The sequence below is a fragment of the Rhinolophus ferrumequinum genome, chromosome 7 (genome assembly GCF_004115265.2).
Source record: "Rhinolophus ferrumequinum isolate MPI-CBG mRhiFer1 chromosome 7, mRhiFer1_v1.p, whole genome shotgun sequence".
NCBI lineage: Eukaryota > Metazoa > Chordata > Mammalia > Chiroptera > Rhinolophidae > Rhinolophus > Rhinolophus ferrumequinum.
Window position 1 is genome coordinate 78,104,205 of NC_046290.1, and position 24,909 is coordinate 78,129,113.

Here is a 24,909-nt window from a genome sequence, read left to right on the forward strand (position 1 = left end):
CAGTTAAAAATATTGCAAAAACCGCTATTACTTCTGCAACAACCTGTTTTATTTTTAAATTGCCACACCCATTTAAAAAAATTATGGAGAATGAGTACTACAAATAAAATGGGCATTCTTTATTAAGGATGTTTTATGTCAATTCTCCTATTTTGCACCAATAGTTATATAATTAGAATTCAGTTTCCTTTGGGAGTTATCTACATTGAATATTAACTGAAATAAGAAGAGGTTTTGACCACTACTCATAGTAAATTTTAACAGAGTCATTTGACCTAAATGTAAGTTACAATTAAACATACTCTAAGATAAAAGTCATAAGAAACAAGTTTCCTATATTTAATATGTACACAGTAACTTTCCTATAAGATGGGAACTTAATTCAAGTTAGGAACTTTATAATATGAAAAGTTGAGTCAAATTAAGTTACATTGTGCTTTCATGTACAAAAGATTGTAAATTTTAAAATTAACTCTTTTGACCAAATATTTTGAGATAAACAGAAGCAGAAAAAACTGCACCAGCCAGGAAGATGTGAAAGACACAAAGATTTTATAAATGTATAAAGTCCAGAAAGGCTGAAGGGAAATTTGGAAAATCTAAAGGAAACCAAGAAGATTATATCAATAGTACAAATAATATGGAATGTATGAGGTGTAAGGCATATTTTTAAATTAAATATTCTTTATATAAAACAAAGCATGCTTCAAAGAAATAGAAAATATTTATTACACAAAAATGTAGTAACTGACAAATTACCAATTTGTTAAACTTAGAAAAAGTACTTATTTCATAACAAAAAAAAAACTGTACACTTTTGTTACTCAAGCTAATTTACCTCCAAGATATAAATGTTATAAAATTTTGGTTTGAAAAATGTCATTCTGTGATTGTCCCAATTTATTTTGCAATGCCATGACAAAAACAAAATCTCTTTGAAATGTTCTGAGTATTTAAATGAAATACTGTTTGTAACATAAATGTATTCATCAATAAACTTTTATATCAATAATAGGCCAGCATACACATTAAATACCTTCTTAGTATATACTAACAGGAAATACTAATGACAATACCGAATGCAACTTGATACCTGTCAATTCACATAACACAATAATCAATCTGACTAGACTAGTGATATTCAAAGAACATGGTTAGTCACTCTGTCCTATTATAACTGAATATGCTAACATTCTCATCACTGAATACCAATTTCATTATCTCATATTCTTTTCTAAACTCCTTGTCTCCAGGTTGGAATAGCCCTAAGAAGAAAAAGAGAAGAGCAATTATAAATACATGGGAATTTTTTTTTAAATCCTAACTGATTAAATGTTAACTTTTAAAAATGTCTATAGACTTGCTTTATCAACTTTTTACTGTAAAGTATACATACAGAAATTTATAAAATATAAACGTAGTCATTAAATTATTATAAAGTGAACACCCATTCCAACTCTGCTTTACCTATGTGGGATATGTAGAAGTGGCCCAGAGCCTGTTGGTCCTATCTTTTTGGTTCGTTCTTCCCAACCTTTGGTAGGTTTGTAAAGTCTAGAGGGATCTCTGCTAACATTGTTTTCAACCTGTAATCAGAAGTAAAATGAGTGCCAGTTAATTTATATGACCTATTAAGTTTGTACTTATGAGTAAGATCCTTAGTAACAAAGAGCAGTTTTAAGAAAAATACTTAATATTAACTAAAAAATAAAACTGTTAATAACCTCTTTAGTAAATTTCTAATTGTTCTCCTATAGCTAAAATAAATTGGGACTACATCAATCTATTAATACACTGTTAATTTAGTTTCTTTTTTCTAGTTCAGTTATTCTATTTCTATTGTCCTATTTTTTCCTACTCTTATTATGAGGGAAATGTAATGCAGCAAAGTATAATAATATTGGCATAGCCAGACAATAAATTTAGGATAAACACCCACCAGTAAGTTCTTTGTTTTATCCAATAGAGTCACCAACATCTTTAGCTATGAGTATCACCACTGAGATTAAGCAATGCTCATAGCTGTCATCGGTCTAAAAGTAGAGGCTTATATAAAAAGAATGAAAAAAAGAACAGAGTAGGTAGACAGAATTAATTTAGGGGAAAAACATGAGATGCTTATAATGTGAAATGGTAGAATTCAAATAGTTGATTAAATTGTACTGTTAGGCTATGTAATATGCAAGTGAATATGAAATTTAAAGGAAATGATACAGAAATAAAACTGAATATAAAAAAATGGATTTTATGTTTGTATCCTTACAAATCAAGGAATTAGGATAATAACATTAAAAATGAATTAATACCAGTACAGAATACCTTTTCTTTTAATTTTGCCAGTCTTCTTTGTTTTTCTGCCTTTTCATCCTCCTTTGACTGTCTATCAAGAATTTTCAATTCAAGTTTATATAAATCCTAAAAAAATATATACCAACAAAAAAGGATAACATTGAGAAAGTAAAATTAGAAAATAACAAAAGAACAAGACAAATAAATGAAGAAACAAAAACTCATAGACACAGACAATAGTTTAGAGGTTACCAGACGGTAAGGGGGAGAGTAAGGGGTAAATGAGGGTAAAAGGGATCAAATATATGGTGATGGAAGGAGAAATGACTCCGGGTGGTGAACACACAATGTGAGATATAGATGATGTAATACAGAATTGTACACCTGAAACCTATGTAACTCTACTAACAATTGTCACCCCAATAAACTTTAATTTTTTAAAAAAGGAAAAATTAACTAGAATTTGTTGCAAAGTTTAGTTGCTTAGAAGTAAAATTAAATTACTTTAAATATCAATACTGCTTTAATATTCACCTTTTCCAACAAATTAGAGCCAAAATTTTCTCTGAATGTGAATGTAATACATGCACATCCTTTCTGAATCACTTTCTTTTAGGTATCTCTTATAGTTCAGTCTAAAACTCCTTTTAATAGGAGTTAAGCACATTTTCACTTCATCAATACAAGTATGTTTAGTTTTAGATCTGTCATACTATACTTTTTTGTTTTACAGGTTAACTTTTTTATGATGTGGTCTGCTGGCCTTTTTAGGGAGCAGGGAGGCATTTTGTTATTTAGGGAGATATAATTTTTTTTAGAGCGACTAAAAGAAATTCCACTATTAATGTGTTTTTGTCTATTTTTTTGTACTTCCCTTGTTTTTTGCTTTATAAATGTTACTGCTATGTATTTTGATGCATATAACATTCCATAATGCTTGTATTCATAACAGTTATTATCTCATTTGTACCCTTTTTCATTTTAAAGTACACTTCCTTGTCTTTTTTAATACTCTTTGGACTGAATTCCACTTTGTTGATAAGACTGCAATCTCTTTGATTAGCATTTTTCTTGTATATATTTGTTTAAAAGAAATTATAATTCTACCTCTCAGCCATAACCTGGATTCCTTTAAGTATAAACTGAGTATCTACAATGTACAGGTACAGGGATAAACAAAAGGAAAAAACCTCTGCCCTCATGGAGCTTATATTATGGTGGGGAGACGGACAGTGAAGAAGTAAGCAAATCACTTATGGGGAAAAGGGAGTTTGGTGGAGAAGACAAGACATTCATGACCTGGCCTGTGGCTACCTTTCCAGCCTTGTCTCCTGCTGGTTCCCATCTTCCACTTGATGCCCTAAGAATACTGAAGTATTTATAACTTCCCCCACAAACCACACTGCTACCCTTTTCCAAGCTGCCATTCATGCTGTTCTCTCTGCTAAAAAGGCTCTCCCCTTTCCTTCCCTTTCTTCTTCAAGACTCAAATCAGGTATTACCTTCTCTCTGATATTCATAACTATGGTAAGCTTCCCTCACTGCATATCCACCTCCTAAAGTTCTCTGTCCATACCTCAATCACTACACTACTTACCACACTATACTGAAATCTCATACGTGTATATCTATTCAGTTTGGTAGGTACAAGCCCAACATATAAGCAGCAATCAGTTTTTGCTGGACTGAATCTGGAAGTTATACCTCGGTGTAACACTGACAAACTGCCTACGAAACATATTTACTCACTCTTTCTTGAAATCTGGAAATTTCATCAGCTGCAGTTTTCCTTTTTTCTGCCTTTTCTGCCTTTTCCTTTATCTCCTTTTCGAGTCTTAAAAATTCTTCCTGTTCTTTCTTCTGCTGGGTATAGTTTTCCAGTAGTAATTTTAGTTTAAACTGACGTTGGCGCTCTTTTTGCTGCTTTTTCTCTTTCTCTTCCTCTTCTTTTAAATGGGAAGCATATTTCATTGACATTTCTATACTTTTCTGTTTTTTCCAAGCTTCAACTGCCAATTTCTGCTTCTTTCTTTGTTCTTCTTTTTGTTTTTGATTACCTTCTTGTTTATTATGAAAAAGCATAGGTATGTTTTCTGCCTTCTCCTTTAACTTGAAAATTTCTTTTTTTTTTTGCTGTTTTCTAGTTTTCCAAGTCTGAATAGACTAAATGATTTAAAAAGACAAGAGAAAAATATTTTTAATAACCAAAAGCACTTTAAAATACAACCCTCAAATCCATCTTTCTAGAAAGAAGATTGATTGCAGGATGCTAATTGCTTAGGTTTTCAAGCGTTTTTGTTTGTTTGTTTGTTTGTTTAAACCAATGCAATGTTTTCTACTTCCATTTAAAAAAGTTAATATGTCTTTTAAAACACTGAATAATGGTTTATTTTTTTGGCCTATCTCTTCCTCTCTTAATCCCCAGGTTCACAAGGACCACACCTCATTCGTTTGTGTGAGAAGAAACATCCTTTTCCTCTGATATCTCACTTCTGTTTCCAAATCCTCTTTCTAGGCTCAGAATTCTTTCTGAGTGACTTTTGTCTGGTCGAATATCAGAAGAGGAATTAAAAGTGAGGTGGTTTTAGAGCATGGGCTCTGAAACCAGGCTACTTAATACCAAATCATGGCTTTGCCATTTACTAGGTGTGACTTTGGATGAGTCACTAAAGTTCTCTGTCTTCATTTTGCTCATCTGTAAAAATGGTAGGTAATACCTCTCGAACAGGGTTGCTGTGAAGATTAAATGAGTCAGTGCCTGGCATGTAATGCTTTATAAGTGTTAAAAAAAAAAAAAAGCAAAACAACTTCATAGCTTTACATAGGGTATGTAAAGAGTATTTAAAATTCTATTAGGTTGGTGCAAAAGTAATTGCAGTTTTTGCAATTATTTTTAACCTTTTACACTGCAATTACTTTTGCAATAGTAGCCTTCTCTGTCATAAAGGATACTTCTACTGAATTCCTTTCCCCTCAAGTCAGGAAACTGTTTCTTCATCTTTCCTCATGGTGTATCATTCATTCATTCAATAAATCCTTATGGAATGTGTACTATATGAAAGGCAATGTGATAGGAACCACAGATGATTAAAACAGTACCACATGCCATCTAGTACAGTGCTACTCAATATGCCAGTGCACAACAATATCAGAGATTCGTGCCAGAACATAAATCAATGCACTGCTTTCTTCAATGAAAAAGCTTCCTATGGAAAAAAAGTCAACTGAACTAAACAGCATGCTTACTGGGTAGCTGATTTTGGTGTAATCACTTTATCTCACTGAAGACCAGTAACAATTTGCAAACTGACATCCAGTCCATGGACCAAATGTGAGTAGCACTGTTCTAGGTGAGATAAAATATATGCATAAATACTAGAATACATTCTAGTGTATGTATCTAAAATATATTTTAGACTATAAACAAAGTGTTAGTGAAATTCTGAGGGATTACTTATGATTGAGGGCAAGAAGGAAGCAGCATCTGATTTGGGCAGATTTTGATAGGTTGGTAGTTGAGGGGGAAAGAAAGAATGGAGGTTCCTTCCAGAAAGTGAGAGGAAGATAAGCAAGGGTACTCAGGCCACAAATTCCAGGGCATGTATGAAAAAATGTGCCTTCATTTAGGCAAACACAGAACATATTCAAGGAAGTAGGAGATAAAAATGGTAAGTTTCCTACTTAGCATTTAAATTCAGTAGATATGAAACTACATTACTGGTGTTTCCCCTCAAATTTCCTTCTTTTCCTCCAACATGTCCTGCTTCAATAAATGGCACCTCCACTTTCACACCCTTTCCTACCACATCCCTACATTAAATCAATTATCAAGTATCAGGAAACAGTGGTTGGGAACAAAAAGAGTAAGCTAGAATCAAGGTGCTTCACCTTTATTACAAGAGGCACTGTGTGTTCTTTTTCTCTAGAGAGGTGTTTCTCAAACTAACTTGTAACAGAATAACCTAGAGGACTTGTTAAAACATAGATTCCTGAGCCCCATCCCCAAAGTTCGGAATAGGTCTGAGGTTGGGGCCTGGAAAATTCTAACAAATTCCCCGGTGATGCTAATTTTGCTGGTCCAAGAACCACTTTGATGGTCCAGGGAACCCATGTTTTCAGCATCCTGGGAAACAGCCCCAAAAATTCCTAATAGCTTGTTATTTTGAATTTTTAAAAATGACTTAATGTTTCAAAAAATTTCTATCTTCCAACATTTAAATAATCTTGGAGGGATGAAACAATAAACCCCAGCTATTTCCTCTAAAAATTAGACTAAATGTGGAATTCATATTTCTTTAATGCTCCTTAGGTATGTCATCTGTTGAAGAGTCATATTTTTGTTGTTAAATAAGCAAGGTGAAGTTTAATATAGCTGAAGTCTACAAAAAAAGTGACTCAGACTTAAATTATATAAACCCATGGTTCTCAACCAGGGGTGATTTTTGCCCTCCAGGGGACATCTAGCAATATCTGGAGACATTTGTGATAATCATGTTACTAGCATCTAGTGGGGTGGAGGCCAAGGATGCTGCCAGCCATCCTGCAATGCACATGACACCCCTCATAGCAAAGAACTAAACAGGCCAAATAGTCAACTGTGCCAAGGTTAAAAAGTCCTAATCTAAACCACAGCTAGAAGAACACTTTTGCTAAAATGGAACTTTTTAGATATTTGCTACACTTAAGTTACTCTTTTCTCTGGGGTAGCCTAAATTGTGAATCTTTTAAAATAAGCAAGGAGGCTGAAGTTCCAAATCTCAATGGAACTTTTAAGAGTCAAAGAATTTTTTCTACTGCCTCTTATTTTCTACTGAAAACAATGTGGCCTTTGCTGGTTAAGATGCCTTTTATCAAAATCCTGTTAGATGTGAACATCCCACATTTCTGGTGGACACAGAGGGTTTTGCCCAAAATCAGAAATTTTCTGGCCCAAATTGGGCTAGAAATGTTTGGCCTGAGAAAGTCCAACTGTAGTTTCATTCATTAAGGAAAGTTATTTAACTTCTCAATGCCTGTTTCACCTTCCATAAGATGGTGGAAAAAAAATACACTCAAGGAATTGTTGTAAAGTTAATAATACATATTAAAGAATTTAGCACAGTGCCTAGAACACAGAAATATATAACAAATAATAGCTATTATAATTATTATTACCTCTTTTTTTCTTTCTTCTAGGGCCAGAAATTTTTGATACCATTTCTCATGCTGTTGAACTTCATCCTGTGTTCTTCCAGGAAGGTGTTCTAGAACTTCTGCCATAAATGTTGACTTCCCTTTGTGTTTGTTTCTCACCTTTACAAAGTTCTGGTGATCATAATCATCCCAGCCCCCTTGTCGCCCTCCTGTTTGCTGAAGGAAGTTTTCAAAATCTACCACTTCTTCTGGAAGAGTACTTGCAGTTACTTTGTCTATAGGAACTTTGCTTGGCATTGCTCTGAAAGCTTTTTCTGTTTCTGAATTACTCAAAGCCCATGTGTCAATTTTTCTTGATATGGCACTCAGCTCATTATTAGTTGTTTTCTCTTCTTTAATAAGCTCTTCATATCTAAAATTTCAAAAATAAAGTTTGAAAAAGATACAAACCAATCTATATCAATCCTTTATTTTTTCCTCAAATTTAATTATTGCTCTTTCCATGTCATCTTCTCCACTTACCATTATTAACATTTATAAATCTATAAGGTGTGATCAAACAATATGGTGAATGTTTAAATAAAAAAATATTTATTACAGTAAAAGACACATTGCCTTTAATTATTTATTACAGTAAAAGACATACTGCCATTAATCTCCCTCAAAACACTCCCCCTCACTTCAAATATACTTATCCCATTGTTCTTGCCACTTTCTGAAGCAGTTCTGGAAGTCTTCTTTTGTGAATATCTTTATTTGTGCTGTCGTGTCTGCCTCGATGTCCTGAATTGATTCAAAATGTTTACCTTTCATGGTCATTTTTACTTTAGGGAAGAGCCAGAAGTCACATGGTGCCAGATCCGTGAATAAGGTAGATGAGGACACACCATAATGCTTTTATTTGACAGAAGTTGCTGTATCAGAAGCGATGTGTGACAGGGAGACTTACTCTTGTGATCAAGAAATACGGTGAATGCTGCTGCCAAGTGCCATCGAACGGAAAGGCAGGGATCTTCAATATGGAAAGCTGCACATCAAACCTCAGTAATAGTGTGTGACAGGTTTCTACTTATTCAGTGCAGTCAGTTGGGTGTGAGCTACAGTTGAGAGGTGTGTATTAAAGTGTCCTGTAAATCATCCTCCATCATGACAATGTTCTGTGTCAGACATCGCTTCTGGTATATGGCAATTTCTGTCAAATAAAACCATTGTGGTGTGTCCTCATCCACCTTATTCACTGGATCTGGCACATGTGACTTCTGGCTCTTCCACAAAGTCAAAATGATTCAGGACCTCGAGGCAGCCATGACAGCATGACTAAAGACACTCACAAAAGAGGACTTCCAGAACTGCTTCAGAAAGTGGCAAGAAGGATGGGATAAGTGTGTTCAAAGAAAGGGGGAGTATTTTGAGGGGGACTAATGCCAATGTGTCTTTTACTATAATAAATTTTTTTATTTAAACATTCATTGTATTGTTTGGTCACACCTCGTATGTCTTAAAAGTGTTTCCTCAGAGAATAAAACAATCTTTCAAATTCTTACCTGAGATTTTACAGTGTCCAAATACAAATGAAAATTCACTTTAAACCTGAAAAGCAATCTAAAACTTAAGAGAGGTGTTTATTACTTTTGTGTAAGACTAACATGAAATATATAACAATAAAATGGTTTGTATATAATAACCTAGTGGAGTTATTAATAAAGTACTCCGGCTTATTGATAACTAAAGGTCAATAATTTTACATTAAAGTACATTTAAAACATACATCAACCTCTGTTCTTCCTTAAAAGTGTTAATTGCATTTTCAATTTCTTCCATCATTTCTCTGAGCTTTTCAACAACTGTAAAAAAAAGGGGGAAAATTATGTCATATTTCAGTAGACTAAGAATTACTAGGGGAAAAAATGGAATGTTCCCTTAATTTAAAAACATTTCTTTGAGTAAACAGTAAGAAAAACGTGCTTTTAAAAGCTAATTTTTATGACAACAATTTTTTTTCTGATTAGGAATTTTTCCTTATGCACACATATCATTAAATATTATTTACAAGTTTCCATACTACACATACTGTTTTGTGACTTGAAGTTCTTATATAACAAAATGTTGTGGTTAACTTTCTTTTATGTGTGTACACACACACACACACACACACACACACACACACACACACCCCAGGTCTGACAATTAAGTTCGTGAACTTGTTGCAAAGATGTTGCTAACATTTTTTGATATCAGAGGGATTATTCATTATGAATTTGTACCAACTGGACAAATAGTTAACCAAGTTTACTATTTGGCAGTGCTGAAAAGGCTGCGTGAAAAAGTTAGACGACCTAAACTTTTTGCCAACAATTCATGGCTACTGCATCACGACAATGTACCAGCTCACACGACACTGTCTGTGAGGGAGTTTTTAGGCAGTAAACAAACAACTGTATTGGAATACCCTCCCTATTCACCTGATCTGGTCCCCAATGACTTCTTTCTTTACCTGAACATAAAGGAAATATTGAAAGGAAGATATTTTGATGACATTCAGGATATCAAGGGTAATACGACGACAGCTCTGAAGGCCATTCCAGAAAAAGAGTTCCAAAACTGCTTTGAAGGGTGGACTAGGCACTGGCATCAGTGCATAGCTTCCCAAGTGGAGTAATTTGAAGGTGACGGTAGTCATATTCAGCAATGAGGTATGTAGCACTTTTTCTAGGGTGAGTTCGTGAACTTAATTGTCTGACCTCGTAGTACGGTTATCCAATGTATCCTTATCAATTGCTAACCAATAAAGTAGGGCTTATCTCCATTAATACCAAATAGAAACATTCTTACTAGAAAAGTATAAATTTTTCTAATGAACAATAGAAAATACTAATACATAAGAAAGAATATAAAATTGAAATTTACTTACAATCAGGTGTAGGCTTCACATTTTTTAACTGATGCTGAAGTTTCTTTACATTATTCTGTATTTTTGCCAATTGTTGCTGGATTTTCGCTCCTGTAAGGAAGAAGTATGTACTTTAAAATAATTCTATGACAAATGTGTTTATAATTCAGTATTCTATACATAAGACTGATCAGCATCACAGGCAAACAATAGCCAAGAGCAATTAAATAATGAACAAAAGATGATTGTTTATAAGTGTCAAACAGCCAGAACATTTTAAGTACCCTTGCTCTAAATAAAGCATCTCTCAATTTCCTCCAGTATTTTAAAGCACAATGGGTTAAATAGTAATCTAACTTCTGCTAAGGAAATGTGTCTCTCTTTCTTTTTCTGACTGTGGAGACTGAGTTATTGGATACTGTTTTAAATACATGGATCAGCAGTTCAGGCTTAGTCATGTTTTGTTCTCCAACAGTTTTTTCTTTTCAATTTGTTATAATTTATGGAAATAGACTTTGAAATAGATCTCAGCTTTGTTGTTGGAATATTAAAACTGTCTAGCCAGTACTAATTCTATGAATATTGATCAACTTCCTTATGAGAATTAATTTCATCTAACCACCTCCTCTAAGATGGGGGCCAGTAATACCCACTGCTGTCAGCATCGTGGCCTTGATGAGGTGCCTTAGCTGCCATTTAGTGGTATATATGCTACATATATAGAGGTTGCCAAGCTCTTCTAAAGGACCAGCCGGAAATGTTAGGCCCATAATAAAAGCATGAAAAACAGAGGAGGGGCTCAAAGACATTTTCAGCTATTCTGTATCAGCAGGAGAAAGACTGGATTCTTCTTTCATGTTTTCTTTCTAAAGGAATAATCTTATTTTAATATCTATTTAAATTATTAGGCTAACATCATATATGCGCATTTACATTCATACATATGTATATATTTGTATAATATATATAACAGTAATATTATTTTAACATCTTTGGTTACTTTATGCCCTCCCTTTGTTTTTGTTTTTTTTTTTGCAACTTTTTCACAAATGAGCACAAAGCACCAAACAGCTGTGCCCCAAAGTCCTTAAAAGCAATTTTTTTTTTAAAGTTTACCTATAGGCTTGGAGCCAGTGCTAATATCCAAGACACATCTCAAAAACATATGTGTGAGGTTTGTTCTTTTTGACTTGTTCTTTTTTTAATTAAAATTCAAGAGATCCAGAAAAGCAGAAACTTTACCTAACGTATTTTATAGGGTCTTAAACACAGTTAGAACTTTAGGTCAAGAAACTTCTCCAGTAAAGTTAAGTAACTAGAAAAGTATTTTTTGTTGTTTTGTTTCTGCCATAGTTTGATCAGCTACAAGTGGTATCACTATAGGGCAAGTGATCCTTTATTTATTCATTTGGAAGCAGTCTGTACAGGCAAACCATGGAAGTACATTATTACACAAACACAGGCTAAAATTCAAATTGTGTCATGATACTTGGGGTAAAGGAAAGGTATTTACTACTTCTAGCTATAACATGGGAAGGGGAAACTTCCATATCCTTCCACTAAGAGTGCACTCCTTCCTCTCTGAGATAAGTTAAATACAAAGGTGAACAAAGAGAGACGAAAGTGCAGAACAAAAAGAAAAATGTAAAAAAAAAAAAAGTTGCCTTAAAAAAGAAAAAATCAAGTGACTTAAAATGCAGAGAATGGAGACACTCTACTTAATGGCGTGATGGAGAGATAACAAGACCAGCCTCCCAGTTGTCTACAAAAGAACTGAGGGAAACTAAGAAGTATTAAACTAGAGATGTTTAGATTTCTCTATGAATCAAAGAAGAGAAAACTGAAAATTTGGTTTTTATATTAGGTCCAGTTGTCATTCAAACAGAAGAGGGAGAATGATTTTGCCACTACCTGACAAAAAGATGACTTTTTAAAACAGTGTAATCTTATATTCTGAAAGAAAAAAACTTACGAAGAATTGCTTTTATTTGGCTATACAGGATTACATAAGCAGTATAATCTCTATGTAAGACAATATTTTATAAAGCTTAGTTAGTTCATAACTATTACTTTTCCTTTAAGCAATGCTATGCAGTTTTTTTATTCTAACATAAGTATTGTTCAACATATAAAATATACTCTATAATGAAACAAGGTATTCTTGTAGAATTCTTTTTTAAGTCCAACATTTAGTACACTATTAACGACTGACAGTCACAGTAAACAATAAAACATTTTTTGTACAATCTATAAGGCACTTTCTCATATAGTATCTCATGGGATACATAGGACAGCTCCCGTGAGGTAGAAATGGTAGGTTTTATGTCACGGACAAGTAAACTCAGGCTTAAGTAATTACGTGATCTGAGCACTTCGAACAATACTATCAAGTACAGGTTCTGAATCTGTTATGTTTACTTAGTTCAGGTCTCAGTCAACAATACCAGGGTGATGAGCTAAGATCAGATAGTCCAGGAATCAATTTCCCTTTATGTTAAGAAATTTTAATAACATTAACTGGTTTCTCAATCCAAACCCAAAATCTTCTTTTTTCCTACTAAATTGACAAACCAATTCAAATCACTAAACAGTGACCTGAAAAAATTCATATCTCTAAATGACACTCATTACTTTACTAGAAAGTATCTTGATAGAAATTATAACACAGTCAATGCACAAATACAAAGCACAGGGCAAAACTACAACTTTGTATCACTTGATAGTTTTTGTTCATCATGCACTCAACTTACTTTCTGTTTTCCTGCTGTTAATCAATTTATTTTCCAATTCTTCCAGCATACTATACTCAATTCTGAAGTCACTTTTTTGATTGTAGAAATGACTGTGTTTATCTTTTTCTATGTTAATAACTCTTTAGGAAAAGAAACAAATGGTAGAAATATGATTTAAATATTTTAAATTGTTTAACATATGAAGACACTCATAATAACCAGTACTTTATATTTGGATTAATTCATCTAAGGAGTCAAAATATAATTAGTTGAATAATAAGGTTAAGAAGTCAAAATAGTAGTTAGAAAAGAGTTAAGTTCAACTAAACTCACAAATAATTTGAATGGTTAAATTATAAAATGTTAATTTAAGAACATGCAGTCATACACTTGCTTTGAAAATACATAAGCCTTTGGCTATTGTTTCCAACTCAATCTCACTGTGGCCTGAAAATGGCAGGCACCACTGCTGATGGCTGCTTTTAACAGGAGATATTAACTTTGTAACCTGAACCAGGACATTTAACTTTTCCTGGTATGAACCTCGTCATCACTCACATGTGAATAATAACAGTTCTCCACTACCCAACCCAGAGGGCTGTGATTAACATTTTATGAGATGATATATATGACATATATACAGTAAAATGTACTATGTAAAAATATACATTTTTACATTTTATACAGTAAAATATACATAAAATATACATTTTATACAGTAAAAATGTACTATGGAAATGTAAGTTATTAATATTATTTAATAAAACTAAAACTTCAAGAGGCAAACAATCTATGAAGACAGAAAGTTTAGTATATTTAAGGAATATTGTGTACATTTACTTCAAAGCTTCTTTGGATTTAGTCCATCTACCAGTAAGAAGTTCTAATGTTAGTTTGAATCTGTGGTAACACAAAACAAATATCGTACTAGCAAGAAAGTTATTTTGGTTGGACAAAGACATTTATTTTCTCAACAGCTGTTTTCTTTCTCCCAGAATGGAAATTAATATGAATACTTCTCCACTAATCCTGTAGGAAAGGAGCGGTGGATTGGCTCTGGCCATTGGCTTAATTTCATACAACCTGAGAGGTAACTAAGGTAGAGCTCCTACTCCTTTTCACTTTGGCACACAGAGAGAAAAAATTGATATTTATAAGGCATACCAGGGAAAACAGAGGAGACTGCTCCAAAGGCTGCCCCAAAGGCTGAGGGAAATCATAACTTAGCACTTGTGTTTGGGAGCCGAAGCATCGGGTAGGACAGAGATGTCAAACAGATTTCAGTCTGCAGGTCAAGTCGAATGGATAGAGGGTAGCTACTGGAGTCCTGCGCTGAGGCCTGGGAAACCCATGGATGGCTATGGTTGGTGGGGGAAATTACTTTGATCAAATAGAAATTTCTAGTACTGACACATTTTGCCATTCCTGGATTAGAACGATTAACCTAGAAAAGCATTCAAAACATATAATGGAGACAAACTGCCTAACATACGAAAAGATGCTCAACCACTCACAATAAGAGAAATGGAAATTTAAACTAGACCATAGTAACACTGTACTGTAACAATCAGACTGGCAAAACCCCCTCAGGTTTAAATAATATATACTAATGATAAAACTGGGGAAACAGGTCCTCTCATTGCTGATAAAACTGTAAATTGCTCATGGAGGACAATTTAGCAGTATTTACCACATTTGCAAATTCATATACCTTTGACTCAGCATTTCTACCTTTAGGAATTTTTCCTAAAGATACACTCACACATATACAAAATGATATGGGCCTATGTGGATACTGCAATTAATTGCAGCATTGTTTATTATAACAAAAGATTGAATTAACCTAAATGTCCATCACTAAGGGGCAAGTTAAATAAATTACGGTACATTCATACACTGGAATGCAATGCAGGGGCCCCATGTTCTATGTACTGATTCGGAAAGATCTCCAAGATATACCCTTTTTATAACAAAGATTTTATAAGAAAACGTCAGTCATACCCAAAAGTGGAGAATGGTAAACTGACCCCTCAATATGATGAGGGTATACTCCTCATATCACCGTGATTCAACAACTTTGCCTCTCTTTTTCATCTTTCTTTTTTTTCTTTCTTTCTTTTTCCTTCCCCCACTTTTTTTTTTTTTGCTTAAGTATTCGAAAGTAAATCCATTACATTATGTAATTTCACCCCAACATACTTCAATGTGCATCTCTAGAGATTATGGATATTTGACTTAAATAACAAAAGTGCCATTATCATGCCTGACAAGACCAACAGTTCCTTGGTATCTAAGATATACTCTTAAGTTAAAACAAACAAACAAACCAAAAACCCAAGATCCAGAACAGTGTGTATAGATGCTAGTACTTATATAAAGAAGGGAAAATTTGAGTATGTATTGTCATTTCCTTATAAGCACAGATTATAAAGTAACTCTGGTAGGATACATAAGAAACTAAAAATCGTGGTTGTCTGAGGGGAGGGGAAGTGGGCGGCGGGGGTCATAGGTGAAACAGAGGCCTTCCATTATGTACCCTTTGATATGTATTGTTTTTCTGAGCCATGTAAATGTAAAATAAAACAGAATTATATTATAAATTGTGTTCTTTTTTCTTTGTATTCAATGAGAATTGTTGGATAGAAACACTGTTACAATGAATTTTTCTAATACTCTTCCAATGAGTTTTTCCCAAACCTTGTAACAGATACAGAAACCCTATTCAAAACTGTAAAAACCAACACATACTGGTAGACAAGTTATCTATACTGGCATATTCTACTGCTTTGCTATATATGAACATTAACCGCTTGGTGGATTACCATAAACCCAAACCCCTAACCTAGAGTGTGATTCTATCTAAATAATGCATTTTGGAAATCAAAGAAAATAAATTTGTATTCTCTCAAATTCTGAGTATTAAAAATATTGTATAAGTATTATACAAATTCAGTGTGATTTCAGTCTCCCAAAGCTACAATATGGTATAACTTCTCAAAATTCAAACAGTATACATTTTTATTGGTAGAATTTCTAAACAGACAACTGCCACTAATTCTGGTCCAGAGACCATTTCTTACAAAAGGCTCCTTTTCTCTTGGTTCCTTAGCAAATTGATACTGTATAAATTCAAAGCAGTGTTTTGATAAAGCTCTCTATAGGATAGGGTTGGGTGCTCTCAGTTCTTCTCTTGTATCATTCTTCACGATATTTGTCATATCATGGTGCTGTTGACAATATTCAATAAAAAAATCCCTGGTTCTTTAAAGAAAAAACTACATATACACTACAAATTAAAATTTCTCAATTAATCTTGTTATAGTTTGCAGGATGGATGTGAAAGGAGCAGAGACCAAGGGAGGGAGACCAATTCAAATGCCATTTCCAAAAAAAACCCCCCAAAAAACAAAAACTCAAGGGTATAGACTTTCCATTAGAATTAATCACTCACTCAAAAATATTTACCAAGTGCTTCCCTAGCTAAGTGAAAATGTATTCAATATTTGATATATGAGATCTCAAGAAATAACTGTTTTGTTTCCCTTGAAATATACTGCTTCAAAATGGTAAAAATAAATAAAATGTAAATGACTCTACTTAAAATTATATTAAATAGTGTACTATCATTTGCATCACAGTTCCCACCTTTCTCTTGTTTTATATTTGAAACGCTAGTGACTGAAATGCTGTAACTTAAGGTGGACTTGGATAGGGTGATGTGGAATTAGCTTTACAATGTTCAGAATAAAATGGCTAGTAATGTTATTTGAAGATAGTATTATTATACTTACTGATTTTTGAATTTTTCTGCTGTGCGTATAAAATCTGCTTTCCTAGTCCGATTAACTTTCTGCTTCCAGTTCTGAAGTTGAAAAGCACGAATTCCACCTGAAGTACCAAAACAGCCATCATTCTGCATAAAAAAACAAAAATAAATTTATCTTCAATAATAAAAATGGTAAGAAAGTGGATTTATTTTTCCAGAGATAAAAACATCAATAATGGAGTTTCTCGAGGGATAATTTTATCCATTCATCCATCAATGGACACCTAGGTTACTTCTATATTTTGGCTATTGCAAATAATGCCACAATGAACATTGGGATATATCTTTGCAAGTTAAGTGTTTTCATTTCCTTTGGATAAAAACCCAGAAGTGGAACTGCTGAGTCATATGGTAGTTCTTTTCATTTTTGAGGAAACTCCACACTGTTTTCCATAGTGGCTGCACCAATTTACATTCACATCATTAGTGCACAAGGGTTCCCTTTCCTCCACATCCTCGCCAACATTTATTATTTCTCGTCTATTTGATAATAGCCATTCTCATTGGTGTGAGAAAGTATCTCGCTGCAGTTTTTATTTGCATTTCCCTGATTAGTGACATTGAGCAATTTTCATGCACTTGTTGACCGTATGCATGTCTTCTTTGGAAAAATGCCTATTTTGGTATTTTGGTACTGGTACTCAGCCCATTTTGCAATTGTTTTTTTTTTTTTTTTTTTTTTTGGCTATTGAATGTATGACTTCTTTATATTTTTTATATTAACCCCTTATCAGAAATATGATTTGCAAATATTTTCTCCCCTTCAATAGGTTGCTTTTTTTTTTGATGGTTTCCTTTGTTGTGCAGAAGCTTTTTAGTTTGACATAGTCTCCTTCATTTTTAGAGAATAATTTTCCTGGACTTGTATCTATGATTCAGTTCTTTCCTTTCAGCATTTTGACTATGTCACCCCACTGTCTTCCGGAGTCCAAGTTTTCTGATGAGAAATTAGCTCTTAATCTTATTGAGGGTCCCTTGTATCTGTTGAGTTGCTTCTCTGTTGGTGGTCTCAAGATTTTTTGTTTTTGTCTTTCTATAATTTGATTACGATGAGTCTAGGTATGGATGCCTTTGGGTTTATTCTGCTTGGAGTTTGTTGAGTTCCAACACACATACATTAATATTTTTTCATCTAATTTGGGGAGTTTTCAGCCATTATTTCTACAAATATTCTTCCCTTTCCCCCTTTCTGTCTCCTCTCCTTCTGGGACTCTCATTATACATAATGTTTAATGGTGTCTCACAGGTTCATTTTACTTCAATCTTTTTTTCTTTCTGTTCCTCAGTCTGGATAATCTGAATTGACCTATCTTCAAGTTTACTGATTCTTTCTTCCACCAGTTTAAATTTATTGTTGAGTCCCTCTAGTGACATTTGTTTCCCCCTTCTTTCGCCTCCCCCCAACCCCGACTCCGGTTCAAGCTGTTGTTTCTCAGTCTAGTTGTCTAGGACGCAGCTCCCTGGCCCAAGATGGTACTATGAGCCTTGCACTCCCCCCCACCCCCACCCACCGCTGAGGCAGTCGGTCGCTGGTCAATGATCGGCCACTCACAGCCGCTTACGGCAGCTCTTACCGGCTGCCAGCCGCTCACAATGGCTGCCAGCCACTCACACTGGCTGCCGGCCACTCATGGCAGCACACGGCAGCAAACAGCAGCCCATGGCAGCTGCTGGCCACTCACGCTGGCCACCAGCTGCTCACAGCGGCACACGGTAGCCAGTGGCAACTCACGGCAGCTTATGCCAATCTCTGGCTGCTCACGGCAGCCCAGCGCCGGGGAGAGCCGTTGTTCACAATCTTAGTTATAGAGGGCGCAGCTTACTGGCCCATGTGGGAATCGAACCGGCAACCTCGACGTTAGGAGCACAGCGCTCCAACCACCTGAACCACTGGGCCGGCCCCCTCTGGTGAATTTTTCATTAGAGTTATTGTACTTTTTAACTCCAGAATTTCTATTTAATTGTTTTTGTTATAATTTTTATCTCTTTATAGATATTTTCTATTTGGTAAGACATAATTCCCACACTTTTAGTTCTCTAGAAATGGTTTCCTTTACTTTTTGAACCTATTAAAAACAGGTGATTTAAATTCTTTGTCTATTATGTCCAACATCTAGTCTTCCTTAGGGAAGACCTTAAAAAAAAAATTCTCCTGTGTGTGGACCATACTTTGTTTCTTTGCGTATCTCATATTTTTTTTGTTAAAAACTGGACAATTTAGATAATATAGTGTGGCGACTCTGAAAATGAGATTCTCTCCTCCCAAGTTTATTGCTGTTGCTGTTTGTTTAGTCACTTTCCTGAATTAATTCAATAAAGTCTATTTTCTTTGTTTGAGGGCACTGAAATCTTTTTGTGAGCTTAGTTGTCAGCTAACGATTGGTTAGTCAGAGATTTTCTTAGATATCTTTAACCAATAATCCTTCCAGCCTTTGCTAAGGGGGTCTGTGTGTGTGTTGGGGCAAGCAGTTTACAACTCTACAATAGCCTTCACTTCCTCCTTACACAGAGTCTCTAGGTCAGCCAAAGATAAGATCTTAGGATTTTTCAGGTCTTCTCTGATGTATTAGTTTCCTGTTACTACTATAGCAAACTTACCACAAATCAGTTTACAATAAACTTAATGGCTTAAACAACACGAGTTTATTTTTTTACAGTTCTGGAGGTTAAGTCTAAAATTAAAATGTTGTCAGGACTGCATTCTTTTTGGAGGCTTCGAGGCAGAACTCACATCCTTACTTTTTTTTCAGCTTTTAGAGGCCATCTTCATTCCTTGGCTTATGACCTCTTCCTAACATCACTTCATCCTCTTGCTTCCATCATCACATCTCCTACCGCTGTCTCTAATAGTCCTGCCTTCCTCTTCTAAGGACTTTTGTGAATACACTGGCCCACCCAGATAATCCAGGATAATCTCCCCATCTCAAGATCTTTAATTTAATCACACCTGCAAAGGCCCTTTTATCATGTAAGGTCAAATATTCACAAGTGCTGGGCGTTAGGGTGTGATTATCCTTGGTGTGTGTGTTTGTGAGGCGTGAGGAGTGCACATTCCTCAGCCTACTACACCTGTACATGCATACAGCCCTATGCATGTGTGTGATCTTCTAGGGGAAATTCATTTTGAGTAATCATTTAAAGGCACAGAAGGAATGTAGTTATTATTGAAAGACTAACTCCAAACAGCCAAGTAACACTCACACTGGCTGCCAGCCACTCATGGCAGCACATGGCAGCATACAACAGCCCACAGAGGCTGCCAGCCACTCACGCTGGCCACCGGTCACTCACGGCAGCACACGGTAGCCCACAGCAGCACTCAGCAGCCTGGCAGCTCACGGCAGCCAACCGCTGGCTGCTCACAGCAGCCCAGCTCCAGGGAGAGCTGTTGTTCACAATTCACAATCTTAGCTGGAGAGGGCACAGCTCACTGGCCCATGTGGGAATCGAACCGGCGATCACAGCAAGGTCACTGCAAACAAAACAAAGAAAGAGAAGACACAGCCCTATCCTGGTACAAAACCAGGACATACACTAATTTGATACCGTTAGAGATACTTCAAAAAAAGTCATAATTCAACAGCTAAAATGATCAAGAAGGGACTGGCATTTGAGGGGAGGGCAGAGATTTGCGGTCTTCAGTCTTGAAAGGCAATGGCTAACAGGAATTACGAACATATAACCTACAAATATTAAAAAGTATAACTAGGGTATATTATTACTTTTCACAATAGGTGAGAATTTTATGAGATTCCACACCCTATGGAGCCTGTAGGATAAAACACAATATAAAATAGTTCTAAAACTTCAAAGATAATTATTTCAAAATAATTTAAGGGAACTATTATGGACTGAATTATGTCACACCCCCCGCCAAATTTGCATGTTGAAGCAATTTCCTTTGTGATTATATTTGGTGATAGGGCCTTTAAGGAAGTAATTAAGGTTAAATGAGGTCGTAAGGATGGGGTCCTAAACCAATAGGACTGGTGTCCTAATAAGAAGAGGAGGAGACACCAGCGATATCCTCCCTGTCAGCCTCTCTCTCTCTCTCTCTCTCTCTCTCTCTCTCTCTCTCTCTCTCTCTCTCTTTCTCTCTCTCTCTCCACATATGCACAGAGGAAAGGCCATGTAAGGATGCAGCAAGAAGGTGGCTGTCCACAAGCAAGAGAGGTCTCCCCAGAAACCAACCCTGACAGCACTTGATCTTGAACTTTCCAGACTCCAAAACTGTAAAAAAAATTAAATTTCTGTTATGTAAGCCACATAGTCTGGTATTTTGTTATGGCAGCTGTAGAAGACTAAAACAGAAACTTTAGATATTTTGGCAGACATCTCTAATATCTAATATCTAATATTAAGAACACAGTTTGTTTTACTGTTAGAGTCAATAGGAATATTCATTCACGCAATCATATGACAAACATTCAAGTTCAGTACTGGGGTATAGAATTTTAGTGTATAAGTGTGTGTGTGTGTGTGTGTGTGTGTGTGTGTGTGTGTTATAAGTTGGAGGGAGTACAAAGATAGATATCACATAGTTAAACTCCTCAAGAATCACCATATGGTACAGCACAGATTCTGATTACTTTTTTAAAAATCCAAACACCCTTGAGTAATTCTACTCCATTACTGCTAAGATTGTCAACCATGAGGCTTTGCCCTCCCTAAAGTGGTGAAAGGGTAAAAAGCAGGGTGTCTCAGCCTCAGCACTATTAATATTTTGGACCAGATAATTTTTTTTGTTGTGGGAATCTGTTCTTTGGCCTCTACCCACCAGATGCTAGCGGCACACACAAACTACACCCCATCCCTGCACAGTTGTGACAACTAAAAACGTCTGCAGACATTGTTAAATGCCAGAGACTGATATAATATTTGGAACAGGTGATTCTGATCCAACCCTGGAAGGCAAACCTCTGAAAATCACCATAGTGGAGTGATAAAAGGGTGCATCAATAACAATATTAGGCAATAACATGGTTATAAGCATCTAGAAAAGAAATCACTTTCAACTAGAGCGACCTTGAAAGGTGTCATGGAGAAAGCCAGCAAGATGGCTAAACCACTTGGGTCATACACTAAAAATATTTTACATATTATGTATTTTTACATATTTTATATTTTTTTCCTGAGACCTTTGGGCCAGAATTAGAATAAAGAGAATTACAGAGGATGTGTGAGGAAATTTGTCTGAGGAGGAATTTCTTGAATTTATATAAGACACTGTATTTCCTTAAAGGAAGAAAAATAATGAAACTGTCCTCAGCTCACAACGGCCTTCCTTCCAGTTTGGACTCATCCACAAATATGTAGTGAGCCCCTACTATGTCCCAGGACTAAACTGGCACAATTCTGGGTGCTGGACATACAATACTGAATAAAACGTCCAAAAGTTTCTGCCCTCATGGAGTTTACATTCCCACATGTGGGTGGTGGGTAGAGAAAGACAATTTAAAAATAAGTATGAAGGGGCCAGGCCGGTGGCTCAAGCAGTTGGAACTCTGTGCTCCTAACACAAAGGCTGCCAGTTCGATTCCCACATGGGCCAGTGGGCTCTCAACCACAAGGTTGCCCGGTTCGACTCCCACAAGGGACGGTGGGCAGCGCCCCCTGCAACTAACAACGGGCAACTGGACCTGGAGCTGAGCTGCGCCCTCCACATCCAAGATTGAAAAGACAACAACTTGACTTGGCAAAAGTCCTGGAAGTACACAATAAATTCCTGTTCCCCTTCCCCAATAAAATCTTTAAAAAAAAAAAAAAAGGTATGAAATATGCAATATATCATATGGTAGTAAATGTTATGGAGAAAAGGAAAACCAGAAAGGCGGACTGGGTGTGCTGGGTAAGGGGATTCAGTTTGGAGAGGTCATGGAAAGAATTATTGAGCTGATGGCATTTGAACACAGATATCTGAAGGCAGTGACAGTGGTAACCATGGGGAAGAGCATTCCAAGCAGAGGGAACAGCAATTACAAAGTTCCTGAGGTAGGAGAGTGCTTGGCATGTCTGAGGGACGACCAAGAAGCTAGAATGGCTGCACCAGCCTCAGAGCAGGGCACTGGAAATGCGGTGACAGCGGGGTGTGAGGTCAGCTCACAGGCTCTGGAGACCATGGAAAGGACGCTGGCTTTCACTCTGTGTAAGATAAAAACCACTTGGAGGCTTCTAAGCATGAGTGCCATTACTGGACTGAATCACCCTGGCTACTGAGAATACTTATTAGGAAGGCAAGACTGGAAGAATAGAAACCAATTAGGAAAGTATTTCAGCCAAGGGAGAAATGATGGTGTGGACAAAGGTAGTCGCACTGGAAGTGATGAGAAAAGCGGCACTCTGGATTTATTCCCAAGGAAGAACAGAGAGGAACTGCCCGTGCTTTAGGCGTAGGCGGTGAGAGAGTACGAGGAGTCAAGATCGTTGCCCTAAACAACTGGATCCAACAATTCTCCTGGAGGGATCTTCTGGTCTTCACTGTGGAGAAAGGAGTCCCAAAAGGATCTCTGGAAACACATCTGCCTCACACCACCCCATATTTGATTCCTCCTTGTGTTCCCAGAGCAGGAACAATAGAGCAGCCACCCACAGAGCATTGTACCGGGGACTTCCGAAACATAACGTCCACGGCTCGGGAAGGTGCATATTTCAGTTCCAATTTTTTACCGAAAAAAACTGAGTCACCGAGAGGTTAAGTGTGTTTGTTCCTATCATACACTATGAAGAGGTAGGGCCAGGATTTCCACCCAGGTCGTCCTCGACTCCAAAACTACACGGAGGTGGCTTTGTCTGATAAAAGCAGTGAAAGGCGCGCACAAACAAAGCGCAGCGCCAGGCGTGTGCCAGGCCCCGAGCAAGGAGGCAGCACCGCGCCTCCCGCCTCCCGCCTCCCGCCTCCCGCGGCCGCGCCGTAAAGGACACCTGCTCAGCGAGGGCCGCGGGCCTCGTTCCGTCTCCGGTGCCTGCTGCCCCCTCGGGCCCACACCGGCCACCAGAGGCTCCGGCCCTCCTCCGTTTACCTGTTGGGGCACCGGCGCTGCTCCCACGCCGGTCCCGGTGGCGGCGCCCGTCCCCGCCACAGCCCCGGCTACAGCGGTGGCTGCCGCCGCCACCACGACTGTCGTTAGCGCGGCCATCTTCCCTTGTCCAGCCGCTGCGACCCCCCTGGCCTGGGGGTTCGGGCGCGGGGAGTCCTGGCTCTGCACAGTTCTCCGCGGGGCCAGGCTCAGGCTGGGATGCAGGGCCCGGCGTGGATGCGGGGCGGGGCCGGGGTGCAGGGCGGGGCCGCGCCGAAGTGCGGGGCGGGGTCGCGGAGCTGGGCTGGTGGGCCTGAGGCGCCCGCAGGGTGGTTGCCGGGTTGGCTCTGGGCTGCGGCGGGTTTGCATACGTTTTTCTGTGCAAGTATCTACTCTTATCCGTCAAAATCTTTCTACACCTCACTCCTCCTCTCGTCCCCTAACCACCAAGAAAATTCATTGTTTTTCATTCTCATACTTAAACATATTCGTGTCATATATAGAAATAGCTATATCATATCCAGCTTTATCAATATATATATACAGATATTTTATATGCTAGAACTTCTTTCCAGATTTCTACTAAGTGCTGGTGAAACTGAGTCTAAATGAAAAAGCATTATTGACAGGCTTGAACAATAAACTGTATTTCACTTTTCAAAAAAACAAAACAGCCTGCCCCACAGTATCAGACATCAGAGGCAGGAATGCCACAGTTGCACTCCTAGAACCTGAGGTTTGTCTTTCCTTAACTTACATATTTGCATTTCTTATCCCTTATAATGAAAGTCTTGGTTCCTGTCAACTGTAATTGAAAAAAAATAATTTTTTTAAAGATTTTATTGGGGAAGGGGAACAGGACTTTATTGGGGAACACTGTGTAATTCCAGGACTTTTTTCCAAGTCAAGTTGTCCTTTCAGTCTTGGTTGTGGAGGGCGCAGCTCAGCTCCAGGTCCAGTTGCCAGTTGCTAGTTGCAGGGGCAGAGCCCACCATCCCTTGCAGAACTAGAGGAATTGAACTG

General features: G+C 36.9%; 1 protein-coding gene across 3 annotated transcripts; it reads right to left on the bottom strand.

The window, feature by feature from the left end:
* Window positions 1-26: 26 nt before the first annotated feature.
* CCDC112 (coiled-coil domain containing 112) lies at window positions 27-24,120 on the bottom strand. Of its 3 annotated transcripts, XM_033110632.1 has the most exons (10): window positions 23,890-24,120; window positions 16,836-16,957; window positions 13,063-13,184; window positions 10,334-10,423; window positions 9,191-9,266; window positions 7,444-7,834; window positions 4,039-4,452; window positions 2,320-2,415; window positions 1,468-1,586; window positions 27-1,265 (listed from the first exon to the last, which is right to left on the bottom strand). In XM_033110632.1, the coding sequence occupies exons 1-10, from the start codon at window positions 24,004-24,006 to the stop codon at window positions 1,235-1,237; spliced, it is 1,578 nt and encodes a 525-aa protein (XP_032966523.1). In that variant the 5' UTR covers window positions 24,007-24,120; the 3' UTR covers window positions 27-1,234. The 3 variants fall into 3 exon arrangements, with proteins under 3 accessions (XP_032966523.1, XP_032966524.1, XP_032966525.1); XM_033110633.1 differs by lacking the exon at window positions 2,320-2,415; XM_033110634.1 differs by lacking the exon at window positions 13,063-13,184 and having other exon boundaries at window positions 23,890-24,023.
* Between the last annotated feature and the right edge of the window lie 789 nt (window positions 24,121-24,909).

Bases quoted from the DNA above. Each gene is read 5' to 3' on its own strand.
- CCDC112 (XM_033110632.1), bottom strand. From the start codon at position 24,006: ATGGCCGCGCTAACGACAGTCGTGGTGGCGGCGGCAGCCACCGCTGTA. The intron at 16,958-23,889 runs GTAAACGGAGGA...TTTTTTATGCAG, and splicing joins CAGCGCCGGTGCCCCAACAG to AATGATGGCTGTTTTGGTAC. The intron at 7,835-9,190 runs GTATGTTTTAAA...TTGAAATTTTAG, and splicing joins AAGGAAGAACAGAGGTTGAT to ATATGAAGAGCTTATTAAAG.